This window comes from Mastigoproctus giganteus, chromosome 1 (genome assembly GCF_048544385.1).
Source record: "Mastigoproctus giganteus isolate SK-2022 chromosome 1, ASM4854438v1, whole genome shotgun sequence".
Taxonomy (NCBI): domain Eukaryota; kingdom Metazoa; phylum Arthropoda; class Arachnida; order Uropygi; family Thelyphonidae; genus Mastigoproctus; species Mastigoproctus giganteus.
The window spans coordinates 19,681,927-19,703,887 of NC_143575.1; the positions used below are offsets into that span (position 1 = coordinate 19,681,927).

General features: G+C 38.1%; 1 protein-coding gene across 3 annotated transcripts in view; it reads right to left on the minus strand.

Moving 5' to 3' along the window:
• LOC150090612 (nocturnin-like) overlaps positions 1-21,961 on the minus strand; it is a 134,303-nt gene that overhangs the window by 7,838 nt on the left and 104,504 nt on the right. The window contains exons 1-2 of one of the 3 annotated variants that reach the window (XM_090371735.1): positions 16,207-16,650; positions 3,356-3,585 (exon numbers count right to left, since the gene is read on the minus strand). In XM_090371735.1, coding sequence (XP_090227861.1) covers positions 3,356-3,585; positions 16,207-16,271 — 295 coding nt within the window. In that variant the 5' untranslated portion in view covers positions 16,272-16,650. Of the gene's footprint in view, positions 1-3,355; positions 3,586-15,743; positions 15,765-16,206; positions 16,651-21,961 lie in introns of those variants that run through there. The other 2 variants (XM_090371749.1, XM_090371742.1) reach the window with 2 other exon arrangements.

A 21,961-nucleotide genomic window follows, 5' to 3' on the forward strand; every position in this document is an offset into this window, starting at 1 on the left:
CACGCAAAGGTCTTCGTATAACAGAATAGCTGCATAGAAGTTGATTGTTCCAAACTGGCAGCGTTCTTTAGATGTAATTCAAGGTCTTCTCGTGGCACAATTCAAAAAAGGAAAACGCATATGCTTTCTAAATATAAAATACTTTCGAATAATGAAGTGCCCTTTTGTAGGAAGGAGTTTAAAACCGATTACAGATGCCCCGCAAGATAACCTTGGATGATGATAATACATTCTAAGAAGATTATGAAACGTTAACGTAGTTAAAACTATTCTCATGTAATTATACTCTCTTGAATATGCCTACGCGACGAAAACTTAAAATGTAACGGAATACAAGTAGTTTACTGACAGGAGATATCCACGCCTGATGGCCTTAGCTGCCTCAGCGCAAATTGGAAATAACCCATCCTTAGGATTCATATTTTTGTTTTAAATTTTTCTTCAACACACTTTTCTTTACACTTAATCTCCATTCCATCTCTCTTTCGCGTTTTTCCCCTTTTTGTTCTGGTTTCTTTTGCCTTTCTTCTTTCCCTTCCACTTTTTCTCTTTTCCCCTCTCTCGTCACTTATTTATCTTTCTCTCTTCTTTTCTTTTCTTTCTTCTTCTTTCTTTCATGCTTTTCCCCTTTTTGTCAGTTTTCTTTTCCTCTTGTTTTTTCTTTCTCTCTCTCTTTTTTCTATATTTCTCTCGTCTTTTTTCTCTCTTAAGTTTGTCTTTTCTTTTCCTCTGTATTCTTTCTTTCTGTTTTCTTTCTATCTTCCTTTCTCTTTTCTTTCTCTCCTCTCTCTCTCTCTGCTTTCTCTTTTTCCTTTCTTTTGTTTTCTTTCTATCTTCCTCTCTCTTTTCTTTCTTTCTCTCTTCTTTCCTTTCTTTTTTTTTCTTCTTTCGTTCTTCCATGCTTTTTCCCCTTTTTTTGACAGTTTTCTTTTCCTCTATCCCCTTTTATCGTTTCCTCTTGTTTTGTCTTTCTATCTCTTTTCTATATTTCTCTTGTCTTTTTTCTCTTTTAGTTCTTTCTTCCCCTGTCTTTTCTTCTCCCTTTCTTTCTCTATTTCCTTTCTCTCTCCTCTGTTTTCTTTGTTCCTTCCTCTCTTTTCTTTCCGTCCCCCTCTATTTTCTTTCCTTCTTTCTCTCCCCTCTTTTATCTTTTCTTTCTCTTTTTGCTTCTTTCTTTCTTTCATGCTTTCCCCCCTTTGTCTTTTTTTCTCTTTCTTCATTTCCCTTTTCGTTTTCTTTTCTCTCTCGTTTCCTTTTTTTCTTGCCTTTTTTCGACGCGCATATGTACAACTGTGATCATGACACCTTTTGAGAAATACCGACCGAATCATTTTATAAAACAACACACTTAACCGTAAAAGGTGTTCAGAATCAGTAGTTTCAAAGTGGTTAATGTTGAGGTAGCGAACGATACTGGCAAGAATGTTCCATAAAATATCAGAAACCCATGAGTCACCCGTTATTTAAAACGGGTTTCTGAGGCAATGTCCTACTTACGTCACAAGCAAGAGGAGGGCCACAAAGAATTTAGTCTTTTCATACAATATAGCATGCTACTGTCGGATTATGTCACACTCATACTAATCTTGATTTCCACAAAGCATAAGACATCTTGTGAAATCTCGCATGGTAGTTTAGGACGAAAGTCAACATGATATAATGCACGAGAGAAATCAGGACTGCCCAAGCGAGCATGATTTTGTTTGGCAGTAACCTGAAGCGAAATATTAGAATAAATCAAGGTAATGGACGAGTTTTCCTCTACCACGAACACGTCCATATCTAGTTAGAAGAAATTACTGGCTTACTATACAGAAAACAAATTACATGGCTTGTAAAATGTAAACATCTTGATTAAATTAAATATGGTAGTGGCAAGGGGAAATTCCTTTTTAAGTGGAATGGCATGGTCAGAGCATTTCTTCCAGTGTGAAACGGGCATTGCTGAACAAGCAGTATGCTTAGACGAAGGAGAAACAAAGATGATACGCCACGTGAAAACAAGATAATTTTAGTTTCAATGATTTCAGAGAGTAAATTGCGATGATCACACAAATGATTGAGTGAAATATGTTGAATAAGCTATTAAGATGCCCAAAAATGGATATAAAGGAGCAGGAAATGAATACCGCCAAACAAAATGGAGCCTTTGGTACATAGAGCTCAGAATCAAATTCTTCTAAGAATTCAATCCAGCAGCGTATTGAGTGCTACTAAGAATCCAGTTTTAAACAAGAATTTGTTTTTCGAAGAAGCAGTAAACAGTGTCACGTGACAATGTTCCTCCAAGATATCGATCTCGAAAACTTGTAGTGCTGTCAAAAAGATTTGTCTCGGTGTTCCAATACACATAAATAGCAACTCCCTTTCGAGTCGCATGCTATTATTACTTAAGTACTGCACGGGAAATTGTGGTTTCACTCTTAAGGAGTACAGAGTACTAGCTGCCTCAAGGTACCAGTCTTTTGGCCAGATTCGAAAGCCATCATACGAATGGGGTAATGGATGAATCTCTGAAATGGTTACCGGATACAGATCCATTAACATCCATCAAGAGGTGGAACCTTAACGTAACAGTTCGAATTGGCGTAATGAATGGCATCGTATTGTGTTCAGTGGCAAGTCTCGGTTATATTTGGGAGATACTGACAGCAGCATTTGCATTCGGAGACACGTTAGTCTAAGGGGCGTTCCACCAGCAGTGCGAGTAACCAATTACACCAGCTGTACGCTACTAGTCATTACCGAAAGTACTTGGACAGACCCATTTTACGTTTTACACATCAGATTTTACTTCTATTTACACACTCCATCAAGACAACGACTGATCACATATCGCACAAATGTCCCGAGTGCCTTCGGTATCTCGATGTACGATTTAGTTTTTCCGGTTTTAATAATAACTTACACTGACTGTTCAAAAAAAAAATTTTTTACAACTATCTGAATTTGCAATTCATTCCTTCAGTACCATTTCTCAGCAGGTTGCTCCACTGGAAAAATTAATTAATATGCACCAACAAAGCCAAGATTTCCACCTACCCCTTTATTAACTAGTATCCAGACACCGAAGTCACAACCAACAGCCTTGAACTGAATAATCAGATTAGTGCGCCCCAGAAGGAACCAGACAACAAAGAAATGGGTGTATTACAATGAGAGAGGCCCATTTTCTAAGTTCTGACCTCTATTCACGCGATAAAATATGAGTGCATTTTGTTTTAAATCAAAGCCCTACAGATGACAAGTTAAAATTAAATTATAAAGATTTAATCAAAGTAGGAGATGTGTGGAGAATAGGAGCACAGATAAATTTCTGTTTACTTTAGTGTTGTGTTATTTTAATTCCACCAACCTTGGGAGAGTATATTCCACTGCATGACTCTTATCCGTTCCTCTCTGTGATCTGCAGGGACAGAACTGTTAACGCGATAGAAAGTTCGATGAATACTGGGTGGCAAATTAATAAGCTCATCCTTACAACGATGTAAAAGCTCTTCTCTTGGCATGCTATCTTCTAGGTCGAGGTCACTGTCTGCAACGTCTTCGTTCATAATCTTTGGAGCAGAAGTAAAACTTCCCATCCTGTAACAAAGAAAAGTTGAAAATATATGAAAAGAAAAGCTAGGAACACGAAGTATCTCAATGAAATCAAAAAAACAAATATTTAAGGAGGATGGTTTAATTACCACTAGGCAGAATGTACAATACAACTAGAGAAACTTCTGCGCCATTATGTCTGTATGTCCATGTGCCGAATTGCATATTTTGCAGACTGAAAACCCGGAATAACTCGCGAGAGGAAAAATCCTAAAAAAAAAAAATTCCTCCGGTCTATGGTAGGACTCGAACCTAGACCTCAACACTATCGTCAAGAGGGATATTCGTATAATTATCATCAGTTTATTTATCCACAAAAGCTAGGACCATCCCGGAACGACTATGTGCCAAGTGGCTGTGCTATTTACAGGCTGAGGTATGAGGTAACACATGTACAATGGATTACAAGTAAAGTACATGCGGGCTCGACCCGGGATATTTACATAGAATTTTACTTTTATATAAAAATTTTAAATAATATACAAAGTTTGAAAATTATAGAGTCTGAAGTTAAACAAACAAAATTATTTGTAGAAAGGCATTCATTGGTCAGGTGCAAGTGTCCATCGCAGATTCATCACCTGATAAGTTTTCTAGAATTTTCTTTTTGTAGAGTTTATCTTCGTAGAATTTACCTGGATGGATGTCTAATTTATTGAAGATCTCAAAGGCTATTGGCAGGAAATATGTCCTTCAGAGAATTAAGATTTGTCAGAGTTAGCCACAGAAGGAGGTAAGAGTCAAGGTGATCTCTTTTCGCCTTCTTCGGTCCACAGATTAATGATGATACAGTTGGGCATCTATTGGCCCCGTTATAAGCCGTGCCACATTCTGCATTCCTCATTTTGTTCCTCATTTCTTGCAGTCATCAGATATCTCCAAGAAGTAGTGTCTAGATTTGTTTGGAGGATGGATTCGGAAATAGTAAGAGGGTTGCCCACCATCCTGTTCATCCATCTTAGAAACCAATATTCCAAACCGAGATACTTGTTTGGGTAGGAGGCAGGAGCAGAGGACCAAATTTCAGAAGCTGCAAGGAAGTTTGAAGCTTTTGTTGTATAAAAGATAAATATATAAAATAAATTACCTACGTCACTTCCTTTTCACGTAGATAACTATCCAAATAACCTTTGAATTTCCCCAAGATAACAGTATCAACCATCCATAGAAGCAAATCTTATTACTGTAATCAGCAACTTGGGTTTAAAAAAACCAAAAAAACCTGCAATTCAGTCTAAATCTCTTCCCCTGTATTTGGGATTTGTGGCCCCGACTCACAGACCTCCCAGTCGTAAAGATCAACAAACGCAAAGTACCTGTTAAATTTATCTGCAACATCATCTGGGTTATCTGACACTTTCCAGTCTTAGATAGCCCAGCTGATTGGAAACTTCAATTACGCAGCTGGAACCCATGCGTAATTTAAATCCTCAATTACACAGTGATTTTACCGGATTTGTTCTTTTCTTCTTTGCATTCACACACGTGAAAACTTCTTGAACCCATTATTTGCTCTGTTAGGCCAAGGCTTTCTGCGTCCTCTCTTTCCATCGTCCAACTTAGGACTCCGTGATTACTCAGTGCTAATTATTTCTGTACTGTCAACCCTTTGGTGTCATCTCTTTCGTAGGTGATGATCAGGTCTAAAAGTATTCTTACATCTAGAAAAGATACTAGCATGTTAATACAAATGATCAATCACGCATTATGAATCCGGAGCACGTAGGTCTCTTTTATTATTAAATGATCAATCAGTTTATTTAAAAATTTTGTTCCTCATATTCGGTTTTCCTTCCACTTGATCCAGTCAATAAAGGGCAAATTGAAATCACCCATGATAAAGCATTCACACTTACACGCCCATCCCATCTGAATGTACAGATTCACGTCTGTTCACAATCCTCTAGTCTGTGGCGTACCTCCGCTCTCATATCTTTCTTTCCAACCAACTTACACGAGCCAGATTTTTATATTAGCATATGTATCTTCTGTGCGACAGCTTTTGTCGTGCTGAGGCTTCTTTTGATAGGCCTCCCCCTGGATAGGAGGAGGGGGCCTATCACAGTTGGTATAATTACCGTACTCCCCACATCAGGTAGAAAAGACCCGAGTTCGAATCCCGTCAATGTCGGGAGGAATTTTTATGGTTCTTTCTCGTAACGTGGCTGGGATAGCCGATCTCAGGTCAGCATGGTTTTTTTTCGAATGGAAATTCGGGTTTTTCGTCCAGCAAACAGACCACAGAACACACGCAATATAGTCTAAGTTGTCGATGCGTCTAAAACCCTAAACAACTAACCAACCTTCTTTTGATAAGAAGCATGAGCCCATTATCCCTTCTATCTTTCCCAATCCTTTCTAAATACATTCCATATGCCACAGTGAAACTGATCATTACCTATTTCTGGTGACATCAAGTTTCTGTTAACTCTAGTTGTCCTAACCAGAGTTCGAATTCACTAATTTTATTGACACACTCCTGATGTTAATGTAGACATAGTTAAGTGCCCTTGAATATTTTACTACTCTGATGCACCAGCTGAAATTACTTTAAGCTTGTTTCCCTAGCATTAAATTTCCATTCGTCTGAAATCACTAACCTCAGCACACCTTGCCAATGACAGCTTCCACAAACAAAAACTCTCAAGATAAGTGAATGCGTTATTTTGTCCCAATTCGTCCGATAACTGCGTACCTCACCCCTGTTTCCCCAACTAATAGTTTACCTGAACCATTAAGTTCTCCTGAAAGGTATAGGCAAATATCCTTGAACCACCTTTGTTTAAATGTATTCCGTCTCTACGAAATGGATTTCTTCCACCTACCAGTGGGGGCCACGCTAATAAAACAAAAAAATTCCACCCAAAAGCCTTGAAGAGTCCCTCCAGTCTTGAATTAATCCACAAGGTTTGTAGCATATAGTCCTAATTGTGTTTGTACTGAATTGCCAATACAAATACAGTCTAACCTAACAGAAAGAAAAAATGAGTGATAAACTGTCATATTGGTACCAAGAACTAACTCCTCTGCCTATGTGTAATATGTCCGCAAATTGCGAGTGCTCTCTGGTCAATTTGTTCTTTTGCTGAACGAAAAACCCAGGGGGGGGGGGGATTGCTATCCACGCTGAAATTCAACCACTGTGTGAAAAAAAGCATAAATATTCCTCGCGTCATTGACGAGATTCAAACACGGGCATTTTTCCACCTGATGTGGGGGAGGACGGTGATTATACCATGCTGCCACACAGACCGAATGAGTGATAGGAAGAAAGAGCAGTGGAGGGAAAGAAAGATGCACAATAGAAGAAAAATTAAGTTACTTACCGCCAGTGAAACGGAATCCGAAGCACAAGCCCGCCAGTTCTGGGTAATTCTTTTTTGGTAGAGGGATTTTTCGAGGAGTTAAAAAGACTAAACCCCCGCCGAAGAGCGAAGCACGGTACTCTATCCGCTAACAAAGACGTGACCCAGAACGATTTCGTGAAATTACGGTAACACAACACCACAAACATAGGGATGGCTGCGGCAGCGTTCTACACACAAACACGACTGAGACTTTGATATGTGTGAAATGCAAACATTCCTACAGAAGGTTAAACATAGATCTCATTGGGCGTAAAAACTGATGAAAGCTTGTATTGACTTTGAACCCAGTAGTGTGATGAAAGTCGAAGATAAAACAGACAATATCAGTACTTCTGTATGAAACGAAATATCGACAGAAATTAATACGAACAAATTGATAACATCTGCTAACGTCTGAATGACAAAAGATATTCTGGGATATATGTATACATTTAGAGATAATTTTACACCAAAAACGGTATGCAATAGTCTACACTGATACCACCGTATCATCCATTCAGTGGTTGATCAATCCAATGACGTGCATTAAAATCCGGAAGGGGTTGCGAAATATTTTCGGAAGTTTTGAAGAAAATTATGAAAATATTAAAACATTATGCATTTAAAATTAGCTGCATAAATCTGGAAATATTTAGGGTAAAGTTGTTCCAATACGACAAAATATTTTAATTGGACGTAACATGGTGAGTTTCTAATGGTATGAGCGGTCCAGTCAGCACTAAAAGGACATACCCATACCATGATACTACTCCAGCCGCTTGAGCGGTGGACAAGAAATCTGGATGCATGGCTTCATGATGTTCACGCCACACTTTCACCTTACAATTGGTGAAAAAAGTGTAAACCGAGACTCGTTAGACCACATGATCTTCTCTACTGTTTCACAGTCCAGTCTTGGCAGCACACCATTCCAGTCTAATCTTTCGATTTTTTTTACAGAAAGCAATGGCTTACATATAGGCACACGACTACCAAATCCAAGGTTGTTAAAGTCCCGCCACCTACTTCGGTTGGAAATTGGTCTTTCTTTGTTTCAAATGAATTTTCAGTCATTTGATGCACACTGAATCTTCTATTCATAATGTCAAAGTCACAATTTGCTTTAAATTCCTGCTTTTCGTTCTTGAAAAAGGTATAGGCAGTATGGCACTCCCTACGAGTTACAGGGAGGGGAAAACGTTTCCCCACTCTACAATCGTATTGAGAAATGGATTCATTTCAGCAATGATGAAATCAGATATAATCTGATCCGATAAAGATAAAATTTATTCAATAGGACAATTTGGTCTAGTTTTCAGTTTCGCTCCTTGCTTTTCCTTATCCGTCTTTCAATCTATGTTATCCGATGAAACTGGTGTATGTATCAATGTTGTTGTTGTTGTTGTAATAGGGTTTTAGGAGCATCAGCAACTAAGGCCATATTGCTCCATGTACATTATCTGAAAACTGTGTGTGTTCTGAGGTCGATTTTCTGTTTGTTGGACGAAAAACTCGAGTTTCCGGGAGAAAAAAAACCATGCCACCCTCGCCTGAGACCGAATTCCCTCCATCATCGACGGGACTCGAACTGAAGTCTTTTCCACCAAAAATGTGGGTTCAGGGAGGACGGCGATCCAACAAACTGTGCTACCCACGAGGGCGTACATATCATGTGGATATTTTCATTAATGGTGAAAATGAATGAATAAAAGAAACCTTTTTCCCTTCAGCTACACTTTGACTCACTCCAGATTTCCGGCTACTCTATATTCACGGGAGCTTGTTTCTCTAAGTTTAATTGGGACTACTGAGGCTACTCATTATGCATTGTACTGTAGTAGAGATAATTAGCCTGAAAATCAAGCTTCGAAGAAGTATTGCGTGACCAATGCATAATCAGTAGCAATAGGGCCGATAATCACAATGAAAACTATCATTACAGGGTAACCTGGCTAAACTACTACCATTTCTCATACTTCCTTGGAGTTCTGGCTAAAAGACATTAAAATTAATTATATGCTACTCAAATTATTATAAATTTATTTGAGACGATAAATAATGCGCTTCTGATGATAGTCCACCAATGCTCATTTGGAAGACGTAACCATTCAAACGAAAGGAAGGATTTCGTTTTATATTTTATTTTAAACTGATTACGAAAGCAACACACGTAACAAAATAACAATCACCTTACAGAGGCACCTGTTTAATAAAAAAGGGCCTGCGGATGTCAGAACGCGAGTGTCCCAACCACCGTGTTCTTGGTGAGTCACCACTGAAAGAGACGTGCGATTTCTACAGCCTTATTACAAGGGTTTCGTGCGCCACCAGACTCTTGTCAAGGAGCAGGAAGTACGCATTTTACGATACTCATTAATTCGGGCATTAACACTTTGTGAACAAGAAAAACTATTTGTAATGTCTAGGACAGTTTGGTCAACTACGGAAATGAAAATGTATATCTCCTCTATTTTACGTAAGCCAGCGATGTCCAACTTTTGGTGTTGAGTACAATCGGAAGTCTGCTATTGGTTGATCAGAGAAGAGGACCTCTTTTGCATGTCTTACTGTGTTTTCTGTATTTTTGGCTAGTGTATGTAGTACAGTATTAGTATAACCAAGTAGTGCAAGGAAGCCACAGGCTTTTGCTGCACCGGCCAAAAAGTAGATAAAATACAATTATGCATTTCTCCTCTCATGTAGGTAACTATCCAGCTGATCTTTGAATTTCTTCGAACTATCAGCCTCAACTATCTGCAGAAGCAACATGTTTCAGCAATCAATGATCCGCTGGATAAATGAAAATTCCTATAATCTAGTCTAAACCTCCTCCCCTGAAATTTCAAATAATGGTCCCTGGTTCTGTGATTCTTTATAATATTGAAAATTCTGAGTTCATTCATTTTATTAATCCTCTCAGAGCCTTATAAACCTCAATCAGGTCCCCTCTAAGGTGCCTGATTGCCAGGCTCTGTAGCCCACATAATCGGAATCTTTCCTCATACAGTCGCCCATATTCCAATCTCACAAGGCGAGTTGCCCGTCTTCTGATCCTTTCAAAAAGGTTAATGTCTTTTTTATATGACGTCTCCATACTTGGACACCGTATTCCAAATGCGGTCTTACAATTGCCTCATACAATATTGGGAACCTCCTATCTGTACAGGATATTGTCCGATAAATCATCGATAGGTCACTGAGTTTTCCTGGCCGCCTCTCTACACTGCTCCCAGATATAGCCTTCTCTTCCTCTACTGTTTTTAATTGAACCCCACCAAGGTTATAAGTTATTTTGGGGTTGATATTCCCAAAGTTTTTCATTGCATTTTGCTGCATTAAAACATAGCTACCACCACTTTTCTGACCATTTTTGAAGACAGTTAAAGTCATCCTGAAGGAGTACTGCTTAGCACACCTTCAGGATGACTTGTGACTCCCAATCTTTACGTCGTCTTTATTCCTTCGTTGATGTCATTTATGAAAATTGGAAACAACAGTAGTCCAAGAACCGATTCTTGGGAATTCCACTTCTGACGTTACACCAATCTGAGGAATATCCACTAAGGAATATCTTCTGCACTGCAGCAAATCTGCAAGCCATCTTAGAATCTTTGCAGTAATTCCAACATGTTCTAACTTGTACAGTAACCTCTCACGAGGATTCTAGTACTAGTTCTAATAGGGTTTTACGAGCATCAGCGACTAAAGCCATATTTCTCCGTATATACTGTCTGTAAATTGTGTGTTCTGTGGTCAATTTTCTGTTTGCAGGAAGAAACCCTGAGTTTTTGGGAGAAAAGGCCATGTCATCCTCGTCTGAGACAGACTAACTCAGTCACATTTGTGAAAAAAGGCCCATAAAAATTCCTCACGTCATCGATGAAGCACGAACTCGGGTCTTTTCCACCAGGTGTGGAGAGGACGGCGATTCTACCAATTGTGCTACCCAAGAGGGTTCTCACGAGAGACTGAGTCAAATGCCTTGCTAAAATCCAAATAAACTATGTCGAAATTGTTCCCAAATTAGTTAAACATGATTTTCCCTTAATAAAATCATATTGTGCCTTTCATAATGCTATTTATTTTTAAATTTCCCTGGACTGCTCTCTTAATCATTGCCTCTAAGACTTTCCCTACTAATGAAGTCAGTTACTGGTCTGTAGTTACCGACTTCACTGTTAGTGGATGAACATCGGCGTGATAGACTAAAGTCCTCCCGAAATCGGATGGAAAAAGGCCAGGTTCGAGTCCCGTGAGTGAAGCAAGTAACTTTTATCGACGTTTCCCTCGCGGCTGAGTTAGTCGGTCTTAAGAGAGAGCATAGCAAAGTTTGTTATACGTGAAAAGTCGGGGTTTTTGTCCAAAAAAACACGAAAACTGACCAGGGAATCCGGTCAGTTTTCGTGTTTTTATGGATATAAAAGGTTTATTATATCCATAAAGGTTTATGGATATAATAAACCTTTTATATCCATAAACGGTAATACAATATAAAGGTGGTAATAATTGAAGTGCGTCATTTTGGCAACCTGTAGGAGGAAAACATGAATTGTCCAAAGATGAATTATGAACTGCTTGTCTAGACAATGCGGAAACAAAAGGCACAAAAGAGTTACAAGAGAGGCACAAGGGTGCGTTTGGCACTGCATTCAACCACACATCCGATAATGAAAATGTGCATTTACATTTATTTATTTGATCCAGTTACAGTTCAGTACAAGGAAGCTACAGTTTGTGAAGACACAAATGCTTGATATAACAGCCATCTATATTATGAATGTTTTGGAAGAACTAGTCAACTGTTCCCCAAAGCTTGTTACAGGAAATATTAACATGTCTTGTGATGCTTTCCTTTAAGTCAGCCAAACTGAATATAGTTTCTATAAATCCTGTCCCTGAGTAATCCTCACAACTGGAAGTCACGACGATCGACGATTACAGTCTTGAGAGTTTAAATGACGAGCCACATTTAACAATGTGGTATTTGTTAAATGCTGACGCCTCATATCCTTAATTGCTTTGTTATTTAGCACACACGTACATCTTATAGCCAGAAAGGAGCCTCATCAGTCCGTAAGATGTTCCAAGGCCACATTCACCCGTCTCCATCACATGAAAAAACCATATAGTAGAGTAAGTGTGTTATTGGGGATCACGTGAGTTGATTTCAATTGCGATTTCCATAAAAGAACCGAATAAAGAGAGAGAGAGGCACGCATTTTTAAAACCATCCTTTAGGATTCTTCAAGGTCGCCACCAGCGATCTATAGTACAGTACATCTCCTATCCATAGGCCATTAACCACCAAGGTAAGGTCACATCGATTGCCACAGCTCTCAACCTTGTATAAGAGCCTTGTCTGGTTACCTCCTCACAGAAAGTACAATATCTAGGACGTTGATCTCGTAGGATCCTTGAATTCCTCCGAATGAAGATAGGTAAACATAAAAAAGCTATACACAGAGAGGAAAATTCATTAAGGAAATATATATATATATTTTTTTTTGTAGCGATGCCTTGAATTTTTATTATTTGACCAATTTGAAAATAACATAAAAAAAATTTTAAATAATTTCTTCAATCTTTAGAAATGTTTTTCAAAAGAACTTTGGCTATATACAGTGATGGCCAAATATTAATTTGCTATAACTGACAGTAAATTCATTTCAAATACTTTCTGATAGTATTGTAATTTTATTCAAAAAAAGAATCGTGGTACTCAGTTCACACACACACACACACACACACACACACACGCAGAGAGAGAGAGAGAGAGAGAGAGAGAGAGAGAGAGAGAGAGAGAGAGAGAGAGAGAGAGAGAGACTAGCTAGCATTTCCTAGGATTAACAGTTTGCTGTTCAAGGGCATCTACTTCCATTTAGGGCAAAATAGATTAATTCCACTATATAATCCTTATCCGGCGAAGTGACATAAGTATAGAAGCATACAGTTACGTATCAAAAACAACCATAACAGAAAGATTAAAACTGAAGTGGGTCACTTCAATTTTCAGAATATGCGAGGAGGATTTAAAAGTGATGGATTTCTCTTGTTACCATTAAAAGGAAAGGATATTTCTAAATTGTATTCATGGCAAGGCAAAGTTTACGAACTAATGACAGATACTGTAATTAATATTCTGGTGTAGAGAGACGTCCAAAAAGCAGTATTAACACCAAAAACAAAACCTTCATTTACAAATACTTGACTGTGCATTTCATCAAAGTAGTCTCTGATCTCCTATACAGCTGGAGCTTAAAATGTGCAAGTGGAGTGGAGGGTGCTGATACCATGAGCAGCTTGGCTTTGTTGCAGAGCGGAGCGCTAACTATCTACTGCTCATGTGGAGTTTTTTTTTTTAAATGCATAATAATTGGATTGAATGGCACATGGGCTCATCATAGTCAGAGTTCGCTCATCATCGGCGCTACCCAAGTCTCTTCATCAAAAAAATAATAATAATAATAAATAAATAATAAACAAGTACGGAATGTCAAAGTGGCGCTGGTTACTGCGTACAGCTACCAGCAGTGATCAGCATCACCTTTTGTACTCCACGATCTCCTGGATACAACGCCACTCGTCTTGCATAAGATGCAAAATGTTATGCGTTTGTGGAAATATGAAGCTTTTGAGAGCCCATTCTTCAACCATGAGTTTTTGGTGACTGATTTGTTCCACTAGGTGGAACCAGACATACTAAGAGCAACAGATCGCTCCCATGAATTTTACCGTCAAACACTTGTAAATAAATATTTTTTCCTTTCAATCAGCTTTGAATTGCCACTACTTTTTGAACAACCCTTATAGTTCACTTTATTTCCACTGTACCGAACAATGAGAACAGCTTGCGTTTCAAACTTCAAACGATTTTATATTTTTATACCTGTTTTCAAAAAGTAATTATTCTATTAATTGGTGTTTATTCGCAGCTACTCATGATTAGTGTTCGAACAACCTTTATCACTTTGAGATTTTTTACCAGAGCGAAAAGCAACTACTGTACAGTTTTTTCTTTTTTTTTAACAGCTCCGACTCCAAGCCTTTTAGAAACTTCTCCAACTTAATTACAAAACCGCAACAATTTCTCTTCTCCATGTTAAACAGGACTGACACTGATAAGGCTATAACCGCAACAAACTTTTTTGCACATTAGGCAACGCCCCATACCAGTTGTTACGGTAATACACATAAGTACCAGACATCAGCTAAACGAATCACGTCAATAATTTCCTGGAATGGACGTGATATTTTAATAATCCCATAGAAAAAAAAATAATAAATAAATAAATAAATCTGGTGACGTGAGCGACAAAGACGCGCGATCTTTGGTGAGTTTGTTTTAATTTGGGAATTTCTTAACTCCAAGGGAATAATGTCCAGAAATACAATCCTGGATGAAAAAGGGTCCAACAGTCTTCTCAGAGAGAGAGTTAAATTCCTTTCAAATTCAATGCTAGGCTACTCATTGGTCCAATAAACACAGTCACACTCGCTGATCAGGAAAATTGCCTCAGACTACAAGATGTCAAATTTTCATTATTTTCGAAAATCTGAAGAATCTTCTGCACATTAAACTCTCCTATCCGGATCATCCTCATTAGACATCAATTTTAAATGCAAACCTCCTTCTTTCCTGAATCTTTTAAAATTTTTCCTACGGAATTTTGGAGTATCTTAAAAAAACCACGAGGACTACAATAAACGCAAGGATATTAAATTTATCAGAATCACAAACTTCAAAGTCAGTGAACTTTAAAATTCCTTTTTTACATTTCAAATTCTTTCAAATCGTATGGCGTAAATAAAGGATACAAAGTTGTTCAGAGTCAATCGAGTCTACACATCTGGTTCTGAAACTGCAGGTGTAACATTATCTGATGTGCAAGAAAAGAAGTCGACTTAGACAGACAAAAAAAATAAATAAATAAAAAAGATCGTACATCGAAACTCCAAAGTGCAGTACCTGTATGCAGTTTTGGTGTATTCGGCTGAGGGGAACTTGATTCGCTGACGACAACTTCCCTGCAAGTACGAGTGCCTGAAGCGTTTGTTTGACAAGCAAAATCCCCGGAATTACTTTCGATTACTGTCTTCACACTCACTGGAACTGAGAGGACTTTGATATTTGCAGTTGATCGAAAGGGAACTTTGTATTCCAATGCTTATCAAAGCAATCGCGAGGTGGAATTGCAACCAATAAGGATTCTAATCGTAACATTTTTCACAAATGTTATCATACTGAAAAAATAATACTGAAAAAATACTTCAAATAAGCGCCAAGTAAAAAAAAAAAAAAAAAATGTCCGTCCTATTATAATACAATGCGATCTCTAACAGGATATCTGATTTTGGGTTTTAAAGCAAATTTTTACCATTTTATTCCTTAACTGCAATCATGGGTAAATTAAAATTCCAAATTAAATATTCAAAACACATTCGACTTATCGGAATAGAAAACCGAAGGGAAACTTTGCTCAAAGAACTTAAGACAATTTTGTACAGCCTAATCAAAAATTACCAATAAAAACTAACAAACTTACTGATAATTACAACTCAAAATAAACAAATAATTTTGCAAAACAGGTATATTCTATTTCATATGTTAAAAATTACTAATACATGCAAAATGGCCGAAACCCAGTAAAGTTCTGAACTGATTTTGTGATGACTTAAGATAGATTTTTGATTTCCGTTCCTTTAATGGACTATTTCTTGACTCATAGAGAGCCCCAGTTAAAAGAGACCTATATTATATTCTAGACGATATGCCCACTCTTGCTGAAAGGGTCTTACCTTTGATAACATTAGTCATCTGCTGTCAGCCCTGCCACAGACTGCTACATTTTAGATCTAGTACTAATTAAGACTTCATATTTCACATCTAAATCAAAACTGTTTTGCTAGGCACAGGTATACACCATCCCATTGTAATATTTTTTCTTAAAATTCAATCGCACAGTGTGGTATCCAAAAAAGACGAAAAATGCGCCAGCTCAAGGGCATGCTACAATAGCATACCTTTATAAAAATATAAAGGTATGCTATTATTTGTACTGTAACGATTTTAGTGAAGGGAGTCACAGGGATACCAGCAGGACTAAGTAGCCTGAAAGGATATAGGCAATGAAACTTTCTACGCATCCAGCGACACACAAAAGCTATTCCCAATCATTTTGGCCATTTTCTACCTACTCCCACATTCTAAGCGTTGCCTTTACTTGCTCATTTACACATTTATGATCAAATGAAAAATTACCTGACTAAATACATGAGAATCGCCTTGGGTGGCGGTATCCTATCATCCTCCTCAACATCAGCCATGTTGGGTAAGCGGTAGCAGGTGATGAGCTAATGCCGGAGGAAACTCAAGAAAAAGAATGGGTGCTGGCAGAACCGGCGAAGTGGCCTTCCTTTAAAGACTGCAGTCAGCTGTGATCTGGAGAGAGAGAGAGAGAGAGCGTAGAAACCGGTCTGGTTTAAGTAAAAGTCGTCGTACGGAAGTTCTAGTAGCGGGCTAGTTACGATGGAGTGCAGACGTCCGGACAGTTTATTTGTCGACTTCTTAACTAATGCTCCTCTTGTTCCTTGACGAAGTGAGAATGATTGGGAGTTATTTTCATCTCGTCTAGTGTCGGTAGATTTTATAGATTCTGCTTCGTGACGCTGACCAATAAATGATCAGCCTGACCTCTTGCAAGTGTTAATTGGTCGTTTTAACGAATAATACAGAATGAACTAAAGGTGAACACATTTCTGACAAGTGGGTGTTGCCGTTCTTCACGTGCCTGTCCTTGTCCCTTTCTCCTCCAATGGTCGCAATTCACATGAAAACTTCATCAGCGAATTCACTTCAATCACGCGAGTAGAAACAGGAAACAAGAACAAACACAAAAAAAGGGGCCGCGATAAAGTACTTCGATCTTGAAAGCTTGGATCAAATAACCGTAATTTAAATTTGCTAATTTTTTTTTTTTAAAACATTTTGATTACTTTTATGTATGATTAAGCAGGTCATGGATCATCTGTGTGTGTTCTTCAAAATAAAATCAAATCATCTCGTTTGAAAATAATATATTTCAATATACTTCGACCCATAGATATTGCTGTATTTCAAAATACTCTACGTAATCAAATATTAGTCATTTAAATTACACTATACTTCAGATTACCTCCAGGAGATGAAAGAAGGGTAACTGGAAAACAAATTTGCAATCATAAATGTCACAAGGTGAAACTATTCGCCAAGCAATTTTCGGAATTAGAAATAGAAAAGAAAAATTTTTAATTGCTACTATGGGTAAATTAAATACATATTATGGTTAAAAATCAAAATTATGAATGAAAATTAAAAACCAATCGCAGCTCCATCTAGCGAGCGGTGCGTGCGTGTAGGTTTTTATTTTATTTTGTTAATTTTCAGAACCCCAAGGTTCCGTGCAACGCGCATTGAAAACTACTGCTCTAGACAGTTCTGAAACTTGGACATTTATGAAGTCGTATTAAACCGTTAATATATCTTAAAAAGACCTAATCCCGATTCAGTATGAGATTATTAAAGATGAAGTGGCAATCAAGTAATTAAGCTTTTGGGGATTAGGAAGTGCTGCAAATCTTCCCAGAAACGAAATACCATGTTCACATGGAACATAAGAGAATGCTACAGATATTAAGCAAGCTCTGGATCGTATGCAAACTCAAAAGAATACTCAAAGTTAGCTAAAAATATTCCAAACTTCAAGTAAGAAGAATTTTAAGATTCAGGACAAGATTTATTCCATAATTATTACGATATGCACTTAATATCCAGATAGGAGAGAATTGAATTTGCAAAAAAAAAACTTTCTGGAGATGCGAAGAGTAATGAAAATTTCCTCAAGCTATATCTTGTAGTCTGACGAGGCAATTTTCAAGATTATTGGAAACATAAACGCTCCAGTGTTGTTGTTTGAGCCGGAATTTCTTCTGAGGGCATTGTTGAACCTTATTTCTTTTTCAATGTAAGTGTTATTCCAGTTGTATATCAACATTATAGGAGTTTGCTTTTGCTAAAATTGAAAGAAGAAATCTCTTTATCATCCAGGATGGCGATCCAGCACGTTATTCCCTCTGTGTGTGGGGGGGGATTAAAATTGTTATCATTGATTTAATTTGATTTTCGTTGTTTTTAATTTGAATTTGTTCCGATTTTGAGCCCTACTGACGTCTCAAACAGCCCACAAAACGCAAATCACTTCCACCTACTGAAGTCTTAAACTCACCCCACATTTCGCAAATCTGACTACAATTCACAGAAAATTCTAGATTCTAGGGCGTGTAAAGCGAGTGTTAGCAGAACATTAAGGACACATTTATTTATGAACATAATATACAGCATTTACATAAAAAAACAAATAATTACATACATGCATACCAATTTCCATATATTTGAACTATACTACAGTACACTACACTATCTCTCTCTCTCTCTCTCTCTCTCTCTCTCTCTCTCTCTCATCAACTATTCTCAATTTACAAATTATTAACATCAGTTTGTATCAGTTGTAATTATTATTTATTTATTTTTTTGAGTTTATCACTTACATCAGTAAACTCATTTCAGCTCTTATTGCTATTTGTTTCTAGCCTTTAACACATGAAGTGTATTGCAACTGGTATCCTCTTACCTCAATAATGTTCACTATAAATCACTCATTTTACCTTAGTTACTCTCCAGTTACCATCTTAGTCATCCCTCTTTACTAATGAGGTTTCTCTATTGAAATTTCTTTGTCTTTACACCTCATCTGGTATGTTATCTTGTGTTGGCACCTGGCCTAAATTAATGATATAGGTTAACATATCCTTAGAGTACTACACCTATAAATATAATTTCTTTACTAATTCCTTTATACTATTACTTTCTTTTTATTACCCCTGTACCACCCTTACTTACATTATTTCATAATCATTAACATTCATAACAAATTATCTCAACCTTAGTAACTAACTTGCCTAATACAACAGGAATGTTCCTTATTTAAAAGGAACATCACTCAATTCCTTAGGGAGCTAGGTTATGAGTCCTTGAGTTCAGGATTCAAGAAAAAAACAGGAACAGATTTACGATCCAGAATGGCCGCTACTTCCAATTTCCTTGTGTTCAGGCTTCCTTCTTGACAGACGGGCTTTCTTCCATTTCTTGGGCACACTGCCTTCCGATGCGAGACCAGGCTCTCTCTCTCTCTCTCATCTTTAAACTTAACCACCACCACCATATTCACTGCCGGACAAGGCTTTCTTTCTTGCATGTTTACATTTACCTTAAACTTAACCACCGCCTTCACTGCCTTCCGATGCCGGACCAGGCTTTCTTTCTCTCACGTTTTTTTTTTCTTTCTTTTTTATCTTGCTACCATGAGATGTGAACTCTGACCACCAAAAAATCTACTTCTACTTCAACCCGCAACTCACGACTTTCTCTTCTTGACCACCGAGAAGTCAGATACAGAATAGACACACTTTCTCAATTACTTCCCCCGAACTTTACTTTTCCCTCAACTTTGGAACGCCTCCCCCCCCCCTAAGGACTCCAACCAATCCCATACTGTTTAATTTTTTCATTCCTTCCTATTTGCTAAAACAACTCGCCCCAGCTGTCTCCCTAGCGCACAAATCACCCTTCTGTAGAAATTTCTTATTTTTTTTCACACGGCAGTATGGTCCTTTCATGTTTTCCGGTCATCTCCAAAACACTCATTTTCGTTTTCACACTTTCTCTGCTAAATATGGCCAACTTGCCAATGTATCAGCCACCCTGACGCCGTTTATTTTGACGCGAACACTGGACGTCCACTAATTTCTTGTTTACTTTCTAAAGGTGGCTTAGATCAAAAGAGACGCTTCATAATCCCGTTTCATGGTCCTATTGTCCTTGCCCTCAGCAACCCTTCCACGCCTGTTCTCAAATGGACCCTCTACCTAGTCCTGCCTGTCTCTGTTTTTTTACTTGTTTAAACTTTCTGGAGATGCGAAGAGTAATGAAAATTTCCTCAAGCTATATCTTGTAGTCTGACGAGGCAATTTTCAATATTATTGGAAACATAAACGCTCCAGTGTTGATGTTTCCGCTATTTTAATTCAAACGTCTAAAACTGTCCATTCCTAAATCCTGTGTTTTTCCAACTTTTATTACATTCAACCGAAATATTCAATCTTAATATTTAATTTAATATCTTTATCTTAATACTCGCTATCTTTAATTTAATACTCGGACATTAATGCTAATTATCACTTTCCATCGCCCTTCCTGGATTTATTTCAGCAAAACACATTTCTATTTTAATTTGTAACATCTACTTACACCTGAAAGTTCTGAAAATTTTAAATGGTTTTGCGAGGCTAATAGAAGACCACGTCTTTTCTAGGAAACCTCGTAGGTGAAGAAACTAAAAACTTGTTAAATAATAAGTTGTTTCTATACTTTTCCTGAGACTTATAAGGGCCGGTATTTATTTCTAATAATTTATGTATACCTAGTATAGTGAAAGGGTGTCAACCCGCCGGCCACATGTAGCCTGCAACCAAGTGCGCAACCCTAATTGTTAGGCGTCCCGAGTTTAAAACTATGGTGTGTCAAATATAGTTTCGTATCAACTTTTGGAAATATCCATTGCTTCCCCTCTGCCATCCCCTCCATCCTCTGGTGGGGCCTGCCTCCACTGATACCTTGGGGATGCCTTCCCTATTGTCCCCCAGCCTTCAGTCTCCTCCACCACTCAAATTTGCTCAACCCACCGCGTAATACTCAACTTAAACTTAACTTCAAATTTAAAATAGCGACCATTTCGGCTCATCATCTAAACTAAACCGAACTTCTAACGTTTAAGAAAAAAAAATTTTTTTTTTTTTTTTTTTTTTTTTTGGCAAATAGGTAGCAGGGCCTGCCAGAGTACTCTTCTACTGCGATCCCTCCATGCCTGACCTGCCTCCTCGGGGCAAAGTGTGGGCCCCACTAGGTACCCAACGACTAAAAGGTCAGAGGAACAACATAACCATACACTTACAACGTTTTTAAAATCTCTGGCCTTCAAAGGGCTCTGTATTACACAGCGTACACAATGCGGAGATGGGGGGAACCCCAGGGGCTAGACAATGAACAACTTTACCCATTGCATTTAATTATTAAATGTAAAAAATAAATTGTAAATATAAACCTTGATAAAAATTAAAATTCTATTTCTAAAAATGCATAATTAATGGTAAAGAACTGTTCTTACAGCCTGTAGCATTTTACGTTTTATCTGGTTTGGTCCCCAGTCTAAAAAGATTGAACGTCCCTTAGTATAGTGTTTTCTTCGCTTGTCATCATTTGAAGAGGTCTGAGTTCTTAAAGTCCCGTCGATAACGCAAGAATTTTTAAAGGCCTTTTCAATTGAGGCTGTAGTCGATCTCAGACAGAGAAAGTAGGGTTTCCCCCTTGAGTCATTCCGTGTTTTTTAGCCCGCACAACATCGGCCTGAAGGAACGGGAATACACAGAGGGTATTTACAGTAATGAGCCAAGGAGTTAAGGAACACAGCATAAAAATTGCAGACGCTAATATGTGTGTGAACCCGTTTAATGACACAAAACAATGCTATGCTTACAATGGACAGATGAATATGATGTAAATTCAGGCTGATACATTGAGCTAAGAGTCTCTGCAATGAGTCGCACAGGTGTCGCTTAATCTCCTGCAGTTCTTCCCACCAAGTCTCTTGCATCTGGTCCCGCAGAACATCCGTAGTCTGTATTGGCCGAAGGTAGCTCTGTAAATGGCGTCCAAGTGCTCTATAGGGGAGAAATCCACGGACATGGCTAGCCAAGCCAAGCCACACCACACCACACCACGAAGACGCTCAGAGGAAATCCCTGCAGTACATGTTTAGACGGCGTCATTTTTCAACAGGACAACAGGCACCCCAGGAAGATGCGATTGAGGTAGCTCCAGTTGGGGCTGGCAACCTCAGACTTATGCTTTTGTGGAGAGCCAG